Source organism: Acomys russatus, chromosome 28 (assembly GCF_903995435.1).
Source record: "Acomys russatus chromosome 28, mAcoRus1.1, whole genome shotgun sequence".
NCBI lineage: Eukaryota > Metazoa > Chordata > Mammalia > Rodentia > Muridae > Acomys > Acomys russatus.
This window is the reverse complement of record NC_067164.1, coordinates 21,323,067-21,346,198: the sequence shown is the minus strand read 5'-3', so window position 1 is coordinate 21,346,198 and position 23,132 is coordinate 21,323,067. Positions and strand designations below refer to the sequence as shown.

Sequence of the window (23,132 nt, the reverse complement as noted above, 5' to 3'; positions counted from 1 at the left end):
AACCCACCCTCAGGGCTATGTTTCCTCCAACAAGATCACAATTCCTAAGCCTCCGCAAAACAGTGCCACCAACTGGGAACCACGTCATCAAATGCCCCAGGCTCTGAGGCCACCCCACTCAGCCCACAGTGGCCTTTCTGTGTTGTTTCCTGCATTTACCACCATTTACCATGCTATCAGGGTTTATCTGTGCTGGTGCATAGAAGAGTACCTCACATTTTATAACTGAACAATACTCAATTATATTTATATACCACATTTTTAGCCATTTATCAGTTATTAGGCATTTGGATTGTTTCCCACTTGAAGCTACTATGAATAATGCTGCATTCAGCACTCATGTTTGAGTACTTACCTGCCTATGTTTTCAGTTCCCTTGAGTATTATCTTAGAAGTGAAATTGCTGGGCCATATGGTAAAAATCTGTCTAATTTTTTGAAAAATTGCCAAGCTGTTTTCCATTTTCCTTTTCCACCAACGATTTAATTTTTATTCACCTAGCCATTAAACTCCATGCGAGCAGTAACTAAAGTCTTGCATTCAACTGTAGTCCCAGAACCTGGTACAGGGCCTAATGCATATGGCTATCTATGAGTGCTTGCACATGACTAAAAACTAAGTTTTCAAATGTTTCCTTCTTCTGCAACTCTCCTCATGAAAATATCCCTTCCCATTTTATTTAACTTCCATCTCTCCAGATTTTTTTTCCTATTAAGAAAGTATTGTAAATAAAATACTCCAATAGGTCTGCAAATGGCTGCTCTACAATTGCTAAACCAAAAAACTGTAGCACTGCTGGAATGTCTCATCTGCAGACTAGAGAAGTAAGCACACTGTATCTGACAGCAGATGAGATCAAGGATTCTAACTTTGTACAGTTTGCAGCCAGCCAGTGCCTCAAGCAGATTTCCAGTTATCCTAAGCAAATATTCTTGGCTCTCGGCCTCCCTCTGCTGGCCCTGATGTCAACAACACTAAAACGGATTTTTCAGAGAAAAGAGCAAAGTGTCTCCCACATGGGACAGAAGGCAACATATGGGACACATCCATAACAAAGACAACCAGAAGAGATCACAGATGAAAGGACCTTCGTTTCCTAGAAGCTCTGGGTGGGGACTGCCTTGCCCCCCGCCCCAGACTGGCACTTGAGTACCCTGATGACTTCCAGCTCCGGACAGTTAAAGAGACCATCACATTAAAAAAAATCCACTTTGATCCTCAAACACGAAATGGACATGTTACATGGACAGAACTTAAACTTTAAATATGACAAACTCTTCTCAATGTGAAATAGTTTATATCGCTTATAAAATGGCATATAAATGTAAATAAATTCTCTGTCTCTATCTCTCTGTCTGTCTGGCTGATGTCATATATAAAACATACACAATTGTACATTTAGAACTAGCATAACCACAAATACAAAGAGTAGAGATTGAAGTGACCAACTGTGTGGACATTATTGTGGGTTATATGAATTACCTGCAGTTGGCCGAATTTTCCTTCAAGGATTGCTAAGAATTTGTTACAGTACTGAGAGGGATCTTACAAATGAGGTGAAGGCTAAACATTGAAACTGGAAGATAATCCTAGATCATGTAGACAGGCCACTGTCGTCATGTGCAACATTAGAGGAGGGAGCTTTTCATGCCACATCTGGGAAGACATGGCAGAAGGTAATGGGAAGATATAATAGGAATGTAGACGACCTCTTCAGCAAAAACCAGCTCCTGATAACAAGTGACAGAAAATGAGGAGCACATCACAAAATCACAAACAACAGCCTGGCTGACTGGGACCCCCCCTCAGAGCCTGTCCACACAGCATTCAGCCTAAGCAGCCGCAGACTCCAGCCCGGTGATAACTGAGTAGGACTGCCACAGTAATGGCCGGAATTGTGGGCTCTTCTTGTACTATGCCTCGTGGGGTATACATTATGGACACATAGAATATTGCTGAATATCAATGTGTTAAGATGAACATTAGGTCATTCTGAAATAAAATAATCACTAGAATGTCAGCTAAAACTATACTTTCCCAGAATCTATTCACCTCTCAGTTCAACATATTATTGATGAGTACATAGAAAATCTCTAATGATAATTACTAGGTATTTGTAAAAAGATCTTATCTAAGAATAAGTCAGTGTTTTCTAAGCTATCATCTCCAACACTTTAAATTCAATGACTTTTTACAGTGAACTTGATCGTTGCTTTTGCAACTCTTTTCAACTCTCTTACCAGTTTGGTGCAGCTCAGCTTAGGAAGGTATCCATTCCTTACCTAACTTTGTGTATGTGCACGTGTACATGTAGACATGTGTGCAAGGGCGCATGCACATATAAATATATGCATGTGGATGCCAGTGGGTAACCCCAAGTGCTTTTCCTCAGTTGCTTACCAGATGGTCTCATGACACTGGGTCTCGCACTGGCTTAGAACTCAGGCATTAAGATGTGTTGGCAGCCCTCAGAGGTCTGTGTGTCTCCACCAGCCCAGTGATCATATTGCAGCATGCAGCATATGAGCAGTTTTTCACATGGGTTCTGAGGATCTAGGTCAAGTCTTCAAGCTCTCGCAGCAAGCACATTACCAAACGAGCTATTTCTCCAGTTCCTCATTACCTATCTTAGTACAGTGCATACTTTACATTTCCTTACGGTCACCACATTAGCAAAAGTCAGTGACATTTCCTGTCTTAATGCAAATTAATGCTTGAAAATTTCAAGAGCATAAACAATGCCAGGGTCTATATGCCTCAAAAATACAAAGACCTCTAAGGCAAATGTCACATATTTTTAGTATGTAAATGCATAAAACCAGTACTAGTAAGTTACTTTTTAACCTGACTTTATTGATACAATGACTGTATTTTGGAACAAGCATTTCTTGAATTATTAGATCAAACTCCCACATAGCGTTACTACAGGCATATGACAGTCCCTCGGTTTCTGGACTGCTTGGGACATCTCAAGTTGTACCGCGCCGAGCAGCATTTCCACGTTATCCCAGTCAAGAAAGGCTGGACTTACAGATACTCTAGAATATCCCAGCATCTGCATGTGAAACAAGGAACTCACTTTTTCTGTGTTCTTTCAGCCAGTCTTGCAATATTTATAGCTGCCTTTCTTGCTTCAAAATCTTCCCTTTTCACGATTTCCCCTGTTCCTCGGTAGCCCAGCTCCACCAACTGGCGAGCCAGGTTCTCATCCTAAGGGAGAAACCAAGGAGCAGATGTGTGGCTGAGTTGGCTTGAACACTTACAAAACAATTGTTTAAACTAAGTGTCCTTCTTTAAAAGGAGACAAGAGCTATTACATCTGCAAAACCAGCCTCCTGACAGGACAATTAGACACATTTGGTCTTTTAACCACAGATATAAGATGAAAAGAGAAACAACATCAACCACCAAATTTTCTCCAAGGGATCAGAGAACAAAGATCTGTTGTGTTTTTAAACAATTTATACAAACAGCAGTAGACAATTAACGGAGTATCTTTAAAGCAATATAATTAGAGACAATAGTGTGCATAAAAGAACGGCTTTGAGAATCGATTGCACACAAAGAGAATGGGCTGCTTTTAGAGAGCCCCATGCTTCAGACTGACTTAAGTCAATTAGCTGGTGACACAGAACAGTACAATTCCAAATTCAAGTAAAGAAGAGCAGATGAATTTCCTATTTAACTAGGAAGATATTGTTCCCGTATAATGGTGGCACCAATAGGAACAGAGAAGTAGGCACACAAGAAGATAGCCACAAAATGTCTGAAGTTGACAGAAACAAATTTCCCCACATTATTTTAGGCCTGCCATATTTCAGTTATTTTAAGAACTGTATCATAAACATTTTTGTACATATGGCATACTCAAAAAATAATACTCATTTTCCCATGACTTAAATAGGTATTGTTTTACATGATGTTACTAATACAAAATATTAAATAAAATATTCATTTATCAACAATAATCTCATTAAATGACATGGAAAACATTTAAAACACGATGAAAACAGCATATATTATATCTTAGATGACAGTAATGATTAGAGGACTAACAATTAAAAACATGAAAAATGCTAGATTACTAATCTGTTAGTCCCACCCTTACACATTAGCCCTGTTAATTTACTAAGCACTAAAAGAAAACACCAAACTCTAGAGACAATGTGCACACACTACCAGGCTGGGACAATAAAAAGCCCCACCCAGGCTTAGGAGCATCAAGGCTGTCCCCTGAGCATACACTTAACAACTGCCATGCTGCTGTTTTAGTGCACGTGGATGGACCACAAAACCGAGCAAATGCCTCCACCTAGTGGAATTAATCTTTAATAGAAAGAGCAATACAGATTTAAGGTTTTCTTTCAAAACTAATTTGAGTATAAACTGCCTTAAATATACTTCTAACAATGTGTTTGTGGATAGCAATCTATCCATCAAGACAGGAAGATTCCTCCATAACAATACACATTTGTCATCAATGCACAATTTGAGGACCTCTGAAAAAATTGTGTATTTACTTTTCACACTAAAGTTTTTATGCCTTTGAGTCTTAACTCAGTTACACAAAACCACTTGGGTAGTTCTGAAACTAGCAACACACATGCACACACACACACACACACACACACACACACACACACACTCACAAAACAACACATTTGCAAAAGCTGTTGGGAGTCGAACAAAAGCCAACCATGGTTGCCTCAGGTAGCAGGACCACTATTCCTCTCTGCTGTGACAATGCAGTCTTCTGCTATGACAGTACAGTCCTCTACTGTGGCAATGTCGCATCTCTAGAAACATGACACTAGACAGCAGAACTATTCAAGCAAATGAAGCACAGACCCAAGATATTCTAAAAGAATATTACCCAACTATAAAATAGATATACCAAACAAGCCAAAATCAGAATGACAATTCAAAGGTAATTTTAAATTATATATAATTTCTCTTTTCTCTGGCTTAGGGTTCAGAAATGTGATATCTAGATTAAGAGAAAAATGATAGCCACAAACTTCACAATGTAATGGCTACTGCTAGATTCCTTATGTCTTTCTTTCTTTATAGATGAAAAATGACTGCTATGATCCTGCCAGTCAGAGATAATCAATGACACTCAGAGGAATAGCCTTCCAACCATTTTTCCTGGCATGTATATAAGCACTCTTGGTTTCCATGAACAAAATTAGAATCATGTGGAGCAAAGCCTCTCATGCCCAATTCTTTAAATTTAATAGCATATCTTGGGTGCTTTTCCATGAAGTAGACAATAAAAATTGGCAATCATAATTCCATAATTTTGTGAGTGCAGGCACTGCTCATTGCTGTGTCTTCAGTTTTCTGCCTTCCATGATAGGTAGTGATGAGTACAGTGTGACTTTCTGTTGTTTCTGTACTGCTTGGCACTTGAAAGGCATGACTGTTCTTTGGTGCTATGCACTGGTTCTGAGAAGGTGCAGTCATCACTGCCCCCAATTCACTCTGTTCTCTATCATGCTGCCTGCGCTGCCCTTAAGACTGGACTTTATTACTCTCTAGTAAGTTCATGAAGCTATTCCTAACTGTGAGCTTCTTTTGTGTTTATTAAACTGAGAGTTTGTTCAAGTTCTTGGTTTTTTATATTTACATTTTCATAAAACTATTATCTTTTAAAATGTTTTCCTTCAGGTCTTGTGAGCTCTGCCTTCACACACATTATAGTCTGTGGCAATGCTTGCCCGGGGGTTTTGGGATGCTCTGTTTGTTTTTGTTTACCTTATGTCATCTGTTGCTATCACACTGTTTACTGCTAGTGAATGAACTACTTTCAGCTCAACCTTTATTTCCTTGTTAAACTCACTTTCTGTTTTAATCAGATTTCAGCAATTTTGTTGCATTTTCACCATCATGATATGTTGGCTCCTTCTAAATAGGACATGTTCTCTACATTGCAGCATCGCATTGTATTGGCTAGACCGCTAGTAGCAGCTACACTCATTGAGTTTCTAACTTGAATATTAATTGGATATTTAATCTCTGAGAATTAAATATTCTATAAATTGTCTTAAAAGCCTATCAAATTATCAAGGTAGATTTAGAATTTATTCAATGCTTTTTCTGCACCTACAGGAACAATTCTTTTCTTTTTTTAAATTTGACCAATTAATATTTAACTTGGTTAATTTACTCTTTAACATTCCATATCATGTATACATTAGTCATAGCCATCTCTCACTCCTCCGTCACTTCTCCTTGATACCCCACAGTATGTCCCCCTCCTACCTCCACACCCTCTTCTTTTGTCTTTCCATAACTTTCTGAGACCTGATAGTAGCTTCTTGCTAGACTATTGACCACTCTCATTGGTTTGACCTTGTGCAAGTAACCATACCAGAAGTGAGTTTATGAGCACAGCAGCCATGTCATGTCCAGAGACAGCAATTCCTCACACCTCCCTAGACTCTTGCTCTACATTTCTTTTGCTCCCTTCCCACCATTTCCTGAGCTTTAGGGGTGTTCACAGATCTCCCTCTTAGGACTGAGCACTCAATAGTCACTTATTCTTAGCACATTGAGTAGTTATGAGTCTGTGTTAACTGATTCCACGTGAAGAAGCACCTTATCTGGCCAAAGTTGAGAGCAGCACTAACTAAGAGGTGAAATATTTAGAAAGCAATTTGACAGCATTATCAGTTAACACTGTAGGAGTAGGTTCTCTTGTGGGCCCTATGACCTCCTGAGCCATGGGATTTTGACCCAGCTTTCAATAAGAGACATGAGAGTCCTCCTGTTTAGCAGGCCTCAGAGCTAACCAGAGAGCAGTCATTCACACCCATAAGCTTCATGCCTCTACTGTATAGTGCACCATGCACTGCAAGTCAGTATTGCAACATTCAGGGTTCACTGCAGGAAAGACCACCGATGACTCTCCTCCAGAACCCTACATAGCACCTTCTAGAACTACCAAAGGAACCAGAAAGAAGGAAGTTTTGAGGTAAGCTTCAGCTTGAATTTCTCTCCCTGCTACAACTGTAGTAGGTAGTGCCTTCAGAAAAAGCAGCATCTGGCCATCCAGCTAAAAGTGTTGTTGGGGCCAGGTGTGGTGGCGCACAACTCTAATCCCAGCACTCGGGGGCAGAGGCAGACAGATCTTTGTGAGTTTGAGGCCAGCCTGGTCCACAAAGTAAGTCCAGGAAAGCCAAGGCTACACAGAGAAACCCTGTCTAGAAGAAAAAGAAAGTGCTGTTGGGGGCCCCACAGCCTTTCTGACCAGTGACTTTTAAAGAGATATCATATCAAGCTAGGCACTGAGATTTCCCCTTAATAACTCATGTCTAGGAATGATTGCTCTCTGTACATTGGTGGCTCTCCCTGAAAACTCTAGGGGGGTCAAGTTTTCAGGCCCTGAGCACAAAATGGGGTTGGTTTGGTCTCTACAATACCAGAAGCTATACCTTTAAAGTCTAACCAACATGACTGCTCAAATGAAAGCTTAATGAGGAGGAAACCAATGAATATGCCAAACTGAATGAAAACAAAACAAAACAAAACAAAACAAAACAAAAAAAGTCCGTAAGTCCTTAACCTCACAAAAGCCTTCAGGCAACTGAATAAAGCTGGGAGTGGGACAGGTGGTCATCTCCAGGAAAGAACATACCAATTGGTTGTCCAGTACCAAATAGACATTCATGAATGCATACATACAAGTAACATTATATGAACTCAACAGGTTGTATTTTGGAATATACAACTATATACAAATACATATATGCAATACCAATTAATGAAAAAAGTGGCTGTGAAGCATTGAAGGATGGTAGGGAGGAGTGCTGGAAGATCCTACTGTTTGAGGTCTCAGTCCACCATGTCCAGACAGCTCTACTGAGCAGAATGGAAGACTCCCTTTCTCAGCAGGGGCCTTCTTTCTCTCTGCCTGAATTCATTTGGATTGACTCTCTAAGTACAAGCCCCACCCCTGAGGGTAATTCATGATCAAAATACAGGTTTTTCTTCCTTTCTCCTGATAAGAACCTGCCCCAGGAGTTATCTGGAATTCCTGGACCATGAAGCATTCCTGGTACAGTAAGCTCCAGCCAATAGTATACACCTACCCTGGAAACCCTCTCATCCCCCCCCCCAACCCCCGCCACCCAAAAGAACTAAATAGCCTTTGTTTACCCTGAATAAAGTTGAGCTCTCTTGGTGAACCTGCTCACAGAAGTCAGTTTAGTACATTAGTGGTTGTAGAATCTCCTCCAGTAACTGAGTGCTGTTAGTTACCACCAAAGTATGTGCGCCACTACTGCACCTGTAGGGTTCTCCTGCCTTGCTTGTTGCTGATGTGGTTCATAGGCAGCATAGCAGGTAGGACTATTGGTTGCCTCCCTCCTTTGGAAACATCTTTTTCACCACAAAATCTAATCCTCATAGTCCCTTACTTTTACCTAAGCCTTATCTTTTAAGTTTTGTCTTTTTTGACCCTGTTCTGTTGAATATTGGTTCCATTCCAACATCTTAATAGTGTTAAATAATCTAAAACGGAATGACAGAAGGTAGTTTCAAGAGCTTTCAGGATATCGATGCAGAGCTGGAATCTCCTTGGAAGCCCATCCAGCCTTTCCAGCCAAACTGCAGTGCTATGTGACCCCAGCAACTCATAGAACCTCTCTAACGGGGACTCAAAGCTACTGTTCTAGGCTGAGACTCAGTTAGGGCCCTCATCCTCTTTCCTGTCCTCCCTTCTGATCTTTCTATACTTACCCTTAGTCCCTCTGCAGCCTGAACCCCTATGCCTTTGGCACTTGCCTCTTGGTGTAGACTCAGGGTCCTCCTACTTTTTTGCTGCCACTCAGTCTTTCAGTCTAGCTCACCTCCATCCCTTTGTGACTCCCCAGCAACCAGGAAACAGCTCCCTACAAAGGACCCCACATAATCCATACATGCCTCGTATCCAGACCTGCTCTCTACCAGCAGTCCCACAGCCACCATACTTGCCTGGAACTCAGAAACCCCACAACCACCACACTTGGCTAGGACCCTGAATGATCAAAATCAACCAATGAACAAAATACCCACCCAACAATGACCAGAGAAGATACCTTAGCAAGGAACACTTCAAACTTCCTAACTCCAGAGCAAAGGCATAAACATAAATAGTGAAAGCAATATGCCTCCCACCCCATGGGAGAGAGCCAACCTCTGACACTATTAATGATACTCTGCTATGTTTGCAGACAGGAGCCTAGCATAGCTGTTTTCTAAGAAGCTCCATGCAGCAGTAGATCAAAATAGAGGCTGAGACCACAGCCAAGCATGGGGGAGAGTGCAGGGAGTCTTGCAGAAGAGGGAGTGAGTAGGATAGAAGAACCCAGAGGGGACAGGAGCTCCACAAGAAGACTGACAGAGCCAACTAAGCTGGGCTCAGAGGGGCTTGCAGAGACTGAATCACCAACCATGGACAATGCATGAACTGGACCTAGCCCCCCTATTCAGATGTAGCCAATGAGCAGCTCAGTCTTCATGTTGGTCCCCTAGTAAGGGGAGCATGGGCTGTCTCTATTACGGACTCTGTTGCCTGCTTTTCTAACACTTTCTCCTCGTGGGGCTGCCTCACCAGGCCACAGGGAAAAGGATACATTCAGTCCTGATGTGACTTATTAGCTGGGGTGGGTTACTGAGGGGGCTCCCCTTTTCTGAGGAGTAGAAGAAGGGAGATGGGGGAAGAGGGAAGAGGGAAGGAGGGTGGGACCTGGAGGGGAGGAGGGAAAGGGGAAAAGTGAAAATAAGAGGATCCATCTTTCTGTTGCATCTAAGAAACACCTCACAATCAAGGACAGGGGTATCACATTAGAACAAAAGGATGAAAAAATATTGCAAGCAAATAAAACCAAGAAGCAAGCAAGTGTGTCTATTTAAATATCTGAAAAAGTAGGCTTCAATTCAAAACTAATCAGAGGAGATAGAGAAGGGATACCATATACTTATTAAAGGAAAATGCACCAAGAGGATATTGAAATTCAATGAACCAAATACAAAGACATCCAAGTTCATAAAAGAAGCAATATTATAGCTAAAATTACATATTAGCCCCCACACAGGCCTAGTGGGTGACTTCAGTACCCCACGCTCACCAATGTATAGGTCATCCAGACAAAAACTAAACAAAGAAATGCTTGAATTATATTATATGAGTCAAATGACTTAGCAGACATCTATAGAACATCCCACCCGAAGACTAAAGAAAATACTGTCTTCTCAACAACACATGGAACTTTCCCCAAAATTCACTACATATTAGGGCATAAAGAAAGACTCGAAAGATACTTAAAATTTTGAAATGCTATCCTACATCTCATGTGGCTACCATAGATTAAATCGGGATATCAGAAACAACATAAAGTTTACAAACTCATAGAAACTAAATAACTGACTACTGAATGAAAATTGGGTCAATGCAGAAGTCAAGAAGGAAATTTTAAATTTCATTAAAAAACAGTATGTTTTAAAAATTATTTTATTTTTATACATATACATTCATATTATTACTCATATATACAATAAATTACCTATGGCAAGAAAAATCGTGACACAATCGGGAATTATATAAATGTTACATTCTTAGTGTTCTGGCTATTTGTATTTGACAGCCTTGAAGAAGACATCTTTCTTATCTTGGTGCATCTAAATTTCTGAATGTAAATCAATCTCCATCAAATATTGTCATTATCAACTTAGAACACCTATCTAGATGTAAAAAATCTTAACCCCTAAACAACTAAGCTACATTGTAAAACTAAGTTTGTTAACAACAAAGGTTTGAAGAAAGATTTTTCTATCACTTGGCAAGAAGCCAAGGAAATGATAAGGAAATGTTCTATTTTGTATAACCAAACTCCATTACCTGTAGTAAGTAACCCAAAAGGTACCCAAAGAAATGAAATTTAGAAAATTGATGTGTTTCATTTTTCAGAGTTTGGAAAATTAAAGTATGTGTACCATACTATAGACACGCACTCAGGATTTCAATGGGCAACTGCTATAAGTTCTGAAAAGGCTGATATTGTAATTACACGTTTATTTAGAAATTATGGCTATTATTGGGATACGTATACAAGTTAAGACTGATAATGCTCCAGCATCTATATCTAGTAAAATGAAATTGTTTTGGCATAGTATAACATAGAGCATATTATAGGTATGCCACACAATCCTGCAGGACAAGCAGTTATAGAAAGAGCTAAGGATACTTTAAAAGATGGGATTAACAAACAGAAAGAGGTAATAAGGACAAAGATAGATTACCTAGGTCCTTATTAACTCTAACTACAGACGGACATTGGATAGTAGGGGGGAAACTGCTCAATTAAATCAATCTGTGTATTTTAAAGATGTGTTGACCTTAAAATGGAAACCAGGATATCTGTTACATTGGGGAAGACTTTTCCCTTTGTTTCCAAAAGAGAAAAATATCTGTGAATATCATCAAAATTTATAAAGATTATATTGGAACAGGAGGGATTTCCAGAATAAGGAGAGGCAATGGTTCATCAGACAGCTTGATCATTCAGTCCAAACTAACTTATAAAGGCTAACAAATATCAGATATTAAAAAAAAAATTACCAGGTATAAAAAAAAATAAAAATAAAAACTAATAATATTTTAAATTATAATTTACAAAAGGTACACTTTTTTACTGGCATGAAATAAAAAATGGGTTTTCTAAAACCATGTGTCTTCATTCCATGTTAGAATGTTAGACTGTAGATTGCCACACGGCCTATGCCACCATGGACATAAGCTTTTGTGTTTTCTTCTTTTTAAATAAAAAGGAATTTTTTGTTGTTGTTTGGCACTAAAAACACAGTTAAAAGATTTAAAATATTTTAAGTAGTTCAAACTTGTTTTCTAAATCTTTAAGAGTTGGAGTGATTTGGGGCTAAGATAAAATATTTGAGCAGGCCCATGACTTTAATCCCAGCGAGGATCTCTATATAAATTCCTTGTTTTGTAAATTCTAGAGTTACCTGGACAAGGTGGTGGTAGTGCACACCTTTAATCTTGCCACCCAAGGACAAAACTCAGATACAGCTCCTAATTAGTATGTTTGCACACTAGAGACATCATACCATATTTACAGATTGTTATAAATCCTCTCCAGGGTTACTAGAAAGGCAGCTAATTTCCAATGGGGACAGAAACAAAGAGCAGCTTTTGTGACTGCTGGTAAGCTCATCTCCATGCATCCTACCCTGACCAATATTTAACCAGATGATACTGTAACTATGGAGATCATATTATTTATGAATTGGCATCTGGGGACTCTCATTGAAATAAAGAAGTCCACAAATATTTGCCTACTGGTTTCTACTGCAAACACTTTCCATATAGTGAGAATAAAATATTCTCCCTTTGAGAAACAAATCTGGACATTTTATGAGAGTATGGAGTACCTTATGCTCAGTCATTGCCAACCACCCTATGGTCATAAGGGCGCTCCTTACAATGGTGGATTGGATCCATTTAAAGGCAGAGTCCTTCGCAGGTTCAGCCACAGAAGCTACTACACAGTAGAACTGGTACCTATCTGAATTCCTTTGTGACCAGGATGTGGTAGCAAAGGGGTCTGTGCCTTCCCTCACTGACTACATAGCTCAGTTGCCTATAATCTCCATTCCTAAACTACTCACCCTTCACTCAAAACAGCTACCTATTGAACTGTGGGGATCCCTGGAATGGGCACAACATTTGGCTAACACATGGTTTAGTGATGGAACCAAAACTCATGGAATGTGGCAGCCTATAGAACAGGGGGTCAAATTGGCCAATACTGAGGAAGGAACCACAAAATCAGTGCAGCCCTATTGGATATAAAGCAAACAACTAGGAAAGCAAAAAACCTCTATCTTCCCCAATTGATGGTGCATGCGCAATGGTATAGCTATATGGTCATCAAAATGGAAAACCATTAACTGGCAGATAAGTGGCAAAGGTATCTGGTCATGGGAGGCATGAATGGAAATTTCAAAACTTAGCAAATCTTAGCAAAGACATCAAATTTTATGTAGCTCATACATGCAATACAAACAAAACATCTAAAAATAATAAATAGTGAATAAGCTCTTCTTCTTACTCTTTCTGCCTCTGTCTTTGTCTCTCTCTGCGGTACCACTCCCCCTTTTTTCCACCCCCATGTGCTCATTTAATAAACCTCATATAATATAAAATATAGAGAATAAATTGGCATTACATTTAATTAAGACTAGAATATTAAAATTTGCCAGGAAACAACAGAATAAGTCAACAAGAATGATGGATTGCACATTCAAAAAACTGGAAAGTTTACCCCAACACTAAAATTTAAGAGGTAATGGGGAACCAAATTAAACCAGGACAAACCCTATGAGAATAACTACTATAAGGAATCCACAGCCAGGCAGTGGTTCACACTTTTAATCCCAGCACTTGAGACGCACACACCTTTAATTCCAAGACTTGGGAGGCAAAAACAGGCACATAAGAATTACAGCGATTTACATTATTTTTTCCTCTGTTCCATACCAAGCAGCTGTTCTGATATGAGATGGAGATATCAGATTTTCCTTTACCAAGCATGAGTGGGTTTAGAGAAGGAGAGCCCCGCACAACCCCAGAGCCAGCTTTAATTTTTGACTGAATTGGGACCACAAAAAGACTATTTGCCACTTATGTCTGTAGAGGGCAGCAGAGATAAGCTGGAGGAGGGCAATATCACTCTTTTTCTTTTTACTCTTTTTCTTTGGACATATTTTCAGATGTTTCACTTTTTCAGTCATCTCCAGATATCTTAGTTGGAAATATATAAACAAAACCCTACCCCAACACTAACCATGGAGAGTTTTGATTTTTATTTGACTCTAAAACTTTTCTTAAGGTATAAATATTATCTCAAAAATCTATAAGATTATTATGTATATTCAGACTTTCTGTCATGGCACTAACTCGTTCTACAAATAAGCTTCATCTAGCTTGCTGTACGTGTTTTAAAGTTTGAGTCTGAAACAAATAAGTAGGAACAAAGCTTGTGTGTCTCAGATGTATTTAACAGATTGTGGTCCTCAAACCTTTCTGAGATCTGTTGAATATGGTATTTAAAATGTTTAAGTTTTCTACCATTCCTAAAAGTTATCTTTGAGGACTCCAGGATGATGGGGCCCAGCAATGACTAGTCTGCTAGATTGTGGTGACACTACCACTAGGAAAGACTGCTGCCAGGTTCTGTGCAACAGTGGGTACTCTTGGGTAAACTGCTATATTCTGCCTTGCAGGATTGCCACTATGCTGACAACCACCACCCAAAGATCAGCTTCAGACTACAAACTGCTCAGGACATTCAAATTGTCAAGTTCATAGGAGACTGATATAAACATTTTAAAGAACTTTGAACTCAAAAAATAGTTAATCCTAAAACTACTAGATACAACCAAACTGGAACTTGTGGAAAGTTTGGCAAAAATAGCTCTATTAGTGTAAATATTCTTACTGTGTTGAGTTAAAAATTCTTCTTTTTTCATTTAGACAAAAAAGGGAAGTATTACAGGATATTTGATCACACTGTGAACCCCAGGATTGTGTTGTTTACTGGAAAAACCTGTTTCTAGTTGTGGCGTGGCTCAGCCCTAGCACACACCTTCAATCCAAGAGCTTTCTGCTTGAGTATTCCAAATAGGATTAAGTAAAGTTAACCCTACATCAACAGGCGGAGCAAGCAACCAGTTGACAATGAATCAACCGAGAAAAAAAAACATAGAAAGAGGAAGTCAGGAGGATGAATAGAGACATGCACAGGAAAGAGGGACATTCAGTTTGAGAGTTTTTTGAGATGGATAGGAAGAGCTTCCTTCTTTCTTTTGGGATGTCTAGTGAGGAGGAAAGTAAGCTGGGTGCTTTCTCTGCCTCTCTGACCTAGCAGGCTTTTACCCTTGCATCTGGCTCTGAAGCCATTATTGGTAAAATCAAATGATTGGTATTTTGTTTAAAAACAACAACAACAACAACTTTGGAATTTCATCTTGTCCCAGTCAGAATGGCCAAGATCAATAAAACAAATAACAGCATATGCTGGCTAGGATGTGGGGAAAGGGGAACACTTATTTATAACTGGTGGAAATGCAAACTGATATAGCCACTATGGAAACTGGTGTGGAGGTTCCCTCCAAAAGCTTAAAATATATCTACCATAAGCTCCAGCTCTGCTATTCTTGGGCATATACCTTATTACAGAGATACTTGCTCATCCCTTTACTCATAAATAGACAGAAACTGGAAACTGCTTAGATATTAATCAACCAATAAATATATAATGAAAATGTGGTACGTGTACACAATGGAATTATTATTCAGCTGTTAAGAAAAAAGAAATTATGAGTCTGTAGATAAATGGGTGTGCTAATCTAAATTCAAAATACAAATACTGCATTTTCCTCTTATGTGGATATTGGCTCTTAAACTTTATATACGTGTTTTTCAATCTTAATAATCACTGCGGTTAGACAGCCAGTAAGGGACCAGGGTGAGGCATGGTAAAAAGAGGAACTTCTAAGAAAGGAGAAATAGACTGAGTGTTATAAGCAGATAAAGGAGAAACTAGAATAGGATTAAATGGGAACAGAAGGGAAAGAATAATAAAACAATGAAGATACAACAAACACTAAAGGCCTTTTCAAAAGCCATATAGAAACCTACTATTATAGAAGCTTTATTAAATGTACACATCTATGAAATAAAATTAAATGGAGTTAAAATATAATAAAAGAGACAATTCCCCAACTAGACATCTTATGGCACCAAGTAAAATCTTCAGTACCATGAATAGGCTACATCTTGTTAAATTGTTGCCCAAAGGTGCCCCAAAACATCAGACTATTGCCAAAGATATTATGCCCTACAAATTTCTCGTGTCATTGAACACCAAGCAGTTGAGCTACTGACTAGCATTCATAGACCTAGAAGACACTCTGCACACTGCTGGAGGATAAAAGTAATCATCAGCATCACCCAGGTATAAACTCTGCAATCTAAAACAGAGACCTGCCTGAAAGATACGCTGGCACTATAGTGGCACAAATGTTGCGAGACAAGCCAACCTCCTTTTCATTGTACTTAAGGCTTCCCTTAAATGGAATCCACACCTGACACTGCTAAAGTAGCAAAGACACTGAGGCCAGATAGGTCCTGGGTCTAGGGGGAAAGCTATTGCTATTATTCTGCTATAAGAGAATATAGCAGTGAAATGGCTCTGGATGACACTGTTGATGCAGCAGAGAAGCTTCTTCTTGTAGTAGATGGTAATTAACACGGAGACACACCGCTGGGCAGTGTACACACAGTGAGAGACTTTGGAGCACTCAGCTCTATATGGGATTGTCAGAACATGGCCCAGGAACTGTGTCATACTAGGAGAATTCTGAGTGCTTGTGAGAACATTCCAAGAAAATAAGATGAGTCTTATTACCTCAGTTTCTTCAAATCATGGGATTGTTTGGGGAATGTGGTTTTGTGCTCTTCACGGGTACAGCAGATTGGAGTGAATTTACTTTAGGTTACTAATTATTGCTTGATGTTGGTGTTCAATTAAATGTTTAAACTACCCTTTATATCCTCTCTGGAAAAGCATTTTTTTTATGATTGTATGCAGCTTGAACTCATAAGATCTTTACTCGTATGATTTCTCTTAACCCTCAGAGTAAACTGTCTGGCGCTCTGGAAAAAGCTGCCTACTGTGCGAGACGTCCTTAGTCGGCCTCGCTCCCCCACATCCCACAGTCTCTATAGTGGTGACATTGCATGTCTTAAGCCTCTCCCCTCAAGGCTTATATGAAAGGGGAAAAAGAAAGATCCTAAGAGCCAGAAGTGGTAGATGCCACCACAAAAGCAGCATATTCTAGACAAAATAGGACTGGTGCACACACGGACTCACAGAGACTGTGACTGCATGCCTAAAACCTGCACAGGCTCAAAACAAGCAAAACCCCAGCACAATCGGTGGGAGGTGGACACCAAGTCCTACCCCTAACCAATAGCTCTTTTCAGTTGATACCTGCTGGAAATTTTCACTTTCTCTAAAGATGTGCCACTGGATATATTAACTACAATGCAGGGCAAGCTCCACACCTCAAAAAACATGAACTCTATGGTTTCTGTGCTGCTTGGGTAATTTTTGTCTTATTGATATTCTTTTGTTTGTTTGTTTTGATTTTCATTTTTTGTTATTTTTCTTGTTTTCTTTTTACATTTTTATTTAGTTATTTTTTCATTCAAATCCCAATTGTGCCCCCCTCCTCCCCTCCCTCTCCCTCCTCTCATAGTCTTCAGAAAAGGGGGGCTCCCACCCACCTCCCTCAGCTCATCAAGCTGCATCAGGGCTAGGCTCGTCCTCCTCCCCTGTGGCCTGGCAAAGCAGCCCCACCAGGGGAGAGTGATAAAAAAGCAGGCAACTGAGTCCATGTCAGAGACAGCGTTCTCCCCCCCCCCCCCCCCCCCCCCCCCGCCACCCCTGGCTCCCCTACTAAGGTCCCCCATGATGCCTGAGCTGCCCATCAGCTACATCTGTATAGGGGCCTAGGTCCAGTCTATACATGGCTGCTGTTTTCTTTTTATAAACAGAGATAAAAGTAAGCATGAATTTGAATTGGGGACACTCTGAGCGAAGTTGGAGCAGGGGAAAGAATATGACCAAAATATATTGATATATAAATATGAAAAAATTACAGACCTTTTAAAGAAGGTCCCAGATTCCAGTGTCTACTCCTTTAGAGATACTGTGTACTCATGCACTAAGAGAAGGCCAAACGCCTTCTGGTTTCACGTGCTTATCTCAGACTGGACTACTGCTTGCCCTGGAGCTGAATGCCTGTTTCCACAGCTTCCTCAGCCTGCGTCCTTCAGGTGCCTCACGGTTTTGCTACGCTTTTCTTCTGCATAGATGCTGATACTTTATTGGGTACAAGTGTTTGATGGATGTCCCATCTGCTTTTAATAATAGCATTCATTGGATTTAGTTTCTCTTGTTTTTGTATAAACATTTATCATGGGTTTAAAGCTATGTTCTATGCCTGCTTTTTGATTCTGGGCCCTTCTACTTCTCTGTTCTCCCTCTCATTGGAGTCTGTGCAAAATACTTCCACACCCAAGCTGCAAGGAATTGCTGTTCTCCTACATTTCTCGCAAGGTCCATGTTCTTCTCACTCTACACTCTCCCTGGGAATTCTTTCCACTTCTCCACTTGCCTCAGTGGATAATACCAGTAGTTATTATAAATAAGAACTGAATGATGTATGCTGTAAATACACAGAATGAGGAATTTGCAGATGTGTTTGAGACACTGAGAAAGAGATCAGGCTCAAGTATTTGACCTTTATCATCATGATAAGATTTCAGAAATAAAAGGCTAAGTTTTGTCGCTGGTCAGAATTGCTATCCATGAGTTAACTTCATATTTCTACATGGGGGAAGTACTACAAAATACAACTCCATTTAAAGGAAGAACAATCATGTTGTGACATAGTTCCTGTGAATAAACATAAGACTACAGATAACTCTAAAATATATGAATTAAGAGTTTTTCAAAAGGAACAATACTTTCATATAATCAACAATGGAGAAACTTAATTAGTTGGCTTATTACATAATCATGGTGTACTGTTTTGGGGTTTTCCCTACAGTTTCACCTACAATTTTACACTTCTGTCCAGAACTGTTTGTTTTGGAGGATGTATTTACTTGGTTGTGGTGTGGTGTGTGTGTGTGTGTGTGTGTGTGTGCGTGCGTGTAAGCATATGGGTTTTGTTGTTGTTGTTGTTCTGCCAGTACTTAGGATTGCACATAGGGCCTCAAGCATGACTACAATCACTCTACCACTGCGCTGTATCCTTAGCCCAAAATGTTTTATTTCTATCATTAATTTATTCCTACTTTCTAAATAATTGGAAACTGGTATGAGCCAAATTTCATGTTGTTTAGATCTGTAAATAATCAACCCATGACTGGGATCCATTATCTAGGAAAACATTTTCATCGTTTTAACATCTCTTCATCCCTTACCTGAGAAATGCAATTCAGTTAGGGCTTTTATTTTTCCAGTAGTCACAGGTAGGCACTAAAGTGAAGGGCTGTGCTTAGTCAAAGAGACAGGTGATCAGAAATGAATCTAAAAAACCATAGCTTGGCTATTTTGCTGAAACTTTTCAATGATTTGTACACTCACTGAAGTGATTAGTGTAATCAGATGATACTAGCTTATAGAAAAGTTATTGTTAATTAGCTCAGCAAAGATAATGCAGTTTGCTGCTACTGCAATAAAGTGGTTTTAGTGCTTCGTCATTATCTAGTAAACACAAGAAAAGAGTAGAAGATGGAGAATTGTAACTTTCATCCTCCAAACCACACTCCTCATCCTCTGGCTCATCAGATAATTAAGATGGTGTCATTATTTCTCTCCCTACCTACTTTTCTTCCTAAACAAGTTTCTTGTAAAATATAATGTGTATAATGTATAATTAATGTATAATAATTGTAAGATTATTATACACATGTGCTATTTGCATGCTCAGTGTATATTTGAAATGCTAAACGGCAACACAGAGATTAGGGCTGTATGGCAGCAAGTCATTGGACAAAAGGAGCAACTAAAAACAATAGCAACACAGTGATATGGACAGAGTTCACAGAAACCATCAGAGAATGGGACAGGACCCAGGGCAAGCAACAGTTGGAAGCCACTATTAACACTGGAACATACACCAGGATATGGGAGGAAGAAATTCCTACAACAGGCCTGCAAAGAGGCCTGGAACTCACACAAGAGAAGATGGCCAAACCTAAGGGATACAGCCAGTTCCACACCACAGCCAGTAGGAGATGAAGGGAAATAAGTTCTGTAACCACAGTCTTCCAAACCCTCTGAAACATACAACAGACACCGAGGAAACACAAAGAATCATTAGGTCTTACTTCAAAATGCTGTACCCCACAAAATTGGAAAATCTAAATGAAATGGACAACTGTCTTGATAGGTATTACTTACCAAAATTAAATCAAGATCAGGTAAACAAGTTAAATAATTCTATAACCTCTAAGGAAATAGAAGCAGATATTAAAAGTCTCCCAACCAAAAAGACCCCAGGGCCAGATAGTTTTAGTGTAGAATTCTACTAGACATTCTAAGGAGAGCTAATACCAACACTCCTAAAAGTATTCCAAAAAATAAAAACAGAATAATTGCCAAACTCATTCTATGAGGGAGGAGGATACCAACCAACCCATAAAAACCATCAACCAAAAATTTATCTTGCCTGCAAGAAGTGTAGGGATAAAGGTGAAGCAGAGATTGAGGAAATGACCAACCAATGGCTGGCTCAACTTGAGACCCACCCTATGGAAGAGAGCTGATCCCTGACACTATTAATGATACTCTGCTATGCTTGCAGACAGGAGCCTCACATAACTGTCTTCTGGAAAACTTCATCCAGCAGCTGATGAATACAGATGCACAGACCCACAGACAAATAATAGGAAGAGCCCAGGGAGTCTTGTGCAAGAGTGGAAGAAAGGATTGTGAGAGCCAAAGACACCACAAGAAGACCTACAGAGTCAACTAACTTGGGCCCATGGAGATTCACAGAGACAGCCACCAACCAGAGAGTAGGCATGAGCTGGACCTAGGCCCCCTACACATATGTAGCAGATACAGCTTGATCTTCATGTGGGTCCCATAACAACTTGAGAGGGGGTGGGGGGAGCAGGAGGTATCTCTGACAATGGTGCCTGCCCTGGATCTCTTTCTCAAAGCTGGGCTCTCTTGTCTGGCCTCAGTGGAAAGGGATGTGCATGGTTGTGTTGCACAGATGTGCCACGGTGGTTTGGCAGCCCCTCTATGAGAAGAGGAGGGAGAGGAAGAGGTGAGGGTGGGGCTGGAAGGCGAAAAAACAGGAGACTATAAATAGATTAAATACAAAAGTTCATGAAAAAAAAGTGTAGATAGGAGGTCCCCGCATTAATCCAAATCTCCTGTTAAGTGAAGACTTTCAGGGGACATCCCTGTTGGGCTCGTGTCCAATTATAAGTGAGTAAATACCATGTGAGTCTTTCTGAGTCTGGGTTAACTCACTTAATATGATCATTTCTAATTCCATCCATTTGCACACAAATTTCAGGATTTTCTTGTTTTTAACAGATGAGTAGATTTCCACAGTGTAAATGTACCACAGTTTCTTCATTCATTCTTCAACTGAGGAACATTTAGGCTGTTTCCAAGTTCTGGCTACTATGAATAAGGCTGCTATTAAAATGGTTGAGCATATGTTCTTGATGTGTGGTGGAGCACCTTCTCCGTATATTCTGAGTGGTATAGGTGGGTCTTGAGGAAGCCCTATTCCCAGTATTCTGAGAAAGCGCCAGATTGATTTCCAAAGTGGTTGTACAAGTTTGCACTCCCACCAGCAACGAAGGGGTGGTCCTCTTTCTCCACATCCTCGCCAGCATGTGGTGTCACTTGAGTTTTTGATCTTGGCCATTCTGATGGGTGTAAGATAGAATCTCAGGGTCATTTTGATTTGCATTTCAATGATGACTAAGGCTGTTGAGCATTTCTTTAAGTGTTTCTCAGCAATTCGAGGAAATTGGGATTGACGTCGGAACCTCCTATTGGGACTTTAGGTGAGAGAAGTATGGGAGAATAGAGAAATAGAAGGATCCAGAGGGTCTTAGAAATCTACAAGAAGAACATTATGATGGGCAGATCTGGACCCAGGGGGTTCTGCTCAAGCTACTGCACCAACCAAAGACAATACATGCAGTAAATATTGAACCCCTACTCAGATCTAGCCAAGGAACAGGACATTATCCACAGTCATGTGGAGAGTGAGGACTGACTCCGACATGAACTCTGGTGCCCAATATTTGACCACTTCTCCTTGGTAGGGAAGACTGGTAGCACTCAGAGAAAGAATAGGAAGGCTACCAAGATGAGACTTGATAGGCTGTGACCATATGGTGAGGGAGGTCCCCTTCTGTCACAGACCTAGGGTAGGGGAATGGGGTGAAGGAGGGAGGGAGGGAGGAATGAGAGGAGACCAACAAGGGGATAAAATTTTAGATGTAATCAGAATAAATTAATTTTAAAAAGGGAAAAAAAAAGAAAGATGTTTTCTTCAAGGCTGTCAAATACAAATAACCAAAACACTAAGATGTAACATTTATATAATTCCTGATTGTGTCATGGTTCTTCTTGCTATAGGTAGTTTATTGTATATAAGTGTAATAATATAAATGTATATGTAAAAAATAAATAAATAAATAAATAAATTTTTAAAAAGTGTAGATAACTCATAATTTGACTGACATAACGTATAGACTTTGAGTCTGGCTAATTTTACTATGTGGTGATTTTAATTTGCTAAACATTTATAATGAAGTTTTAATTTCAAAAAAGTTTTGAATACTTCTTAGGCCAGCCTTTCCATATTTTCAGATGTAGAAATGTGATTTCAAATTGATTTAAAACCCAAAATCACATAGCTAAGTCTCATAGCTCACAGATATTCTGACTATAATACAATATCTTTAGTTTATCATTTAAAATTTGTCCCATTCAAATAAGCTCAAGAGACCTCTTACACAATACCGTAATTATAGTTAATAACAATAAATTCTCAAAAGTGCTAAGACATAGCTTTTAAATGTTTTCACAATAAAGAATATAATTTCTAGTTAGCACATATTAATTATCCCTATTTTAGCTCTTCTATGGTGTGGGTGTTTCAAAATAACACATCGTACAAGATAAATATAATTGTGTCAATGTTTAAAATTAAAATAAAAATTTAACCCATTCCAACTTGAGTCAGTTTCCTATTAAATAAAGAAAACAAGAGGGAGGTGCTGGAAAGATGGCTCAGAGGTTAAAAGCACTGGCTGCTCTTCCAGAGGTCCTGAGTTCAATTCCCAGCAACCACAAAGTGGCTCACAGGCATCTGTACTGTGAACTCATGCCCTCTTGTGGCCTGCAGATGTACATTCAGATAAGGCACTCATACATAAAATAATCTTTTAAAAAACAAAAACAAGAAAGAAAGAAAAGGGGTGACTTTAAATGGCACCGTCTGTGAGTAGTTTT

General features: G+C 39.5%; 1 protein-coding gene across 1 annotated transcript in view; it reads right to left on the bottom strand.

The window, feature by feature from the left end:
* Nucleotides 1-23,132, bottom strand: part of Cfap299 (cilia and flagella associated protein 299) — a 465,505-nt gene that overhangs the window by 439,789 nt on the left and 2,584 nt on the right. The window contains exon 2 of the mRNA XM_051170815.1: nt 3,080-3,210. Within this exon, the coding sequence (XP_051026772.1) occupies nt 3,080-3,210 (131 nt within the window). The remainder of the gene's footprint in view (nt 1-3,079; nt 3,211-23,132) is intronic.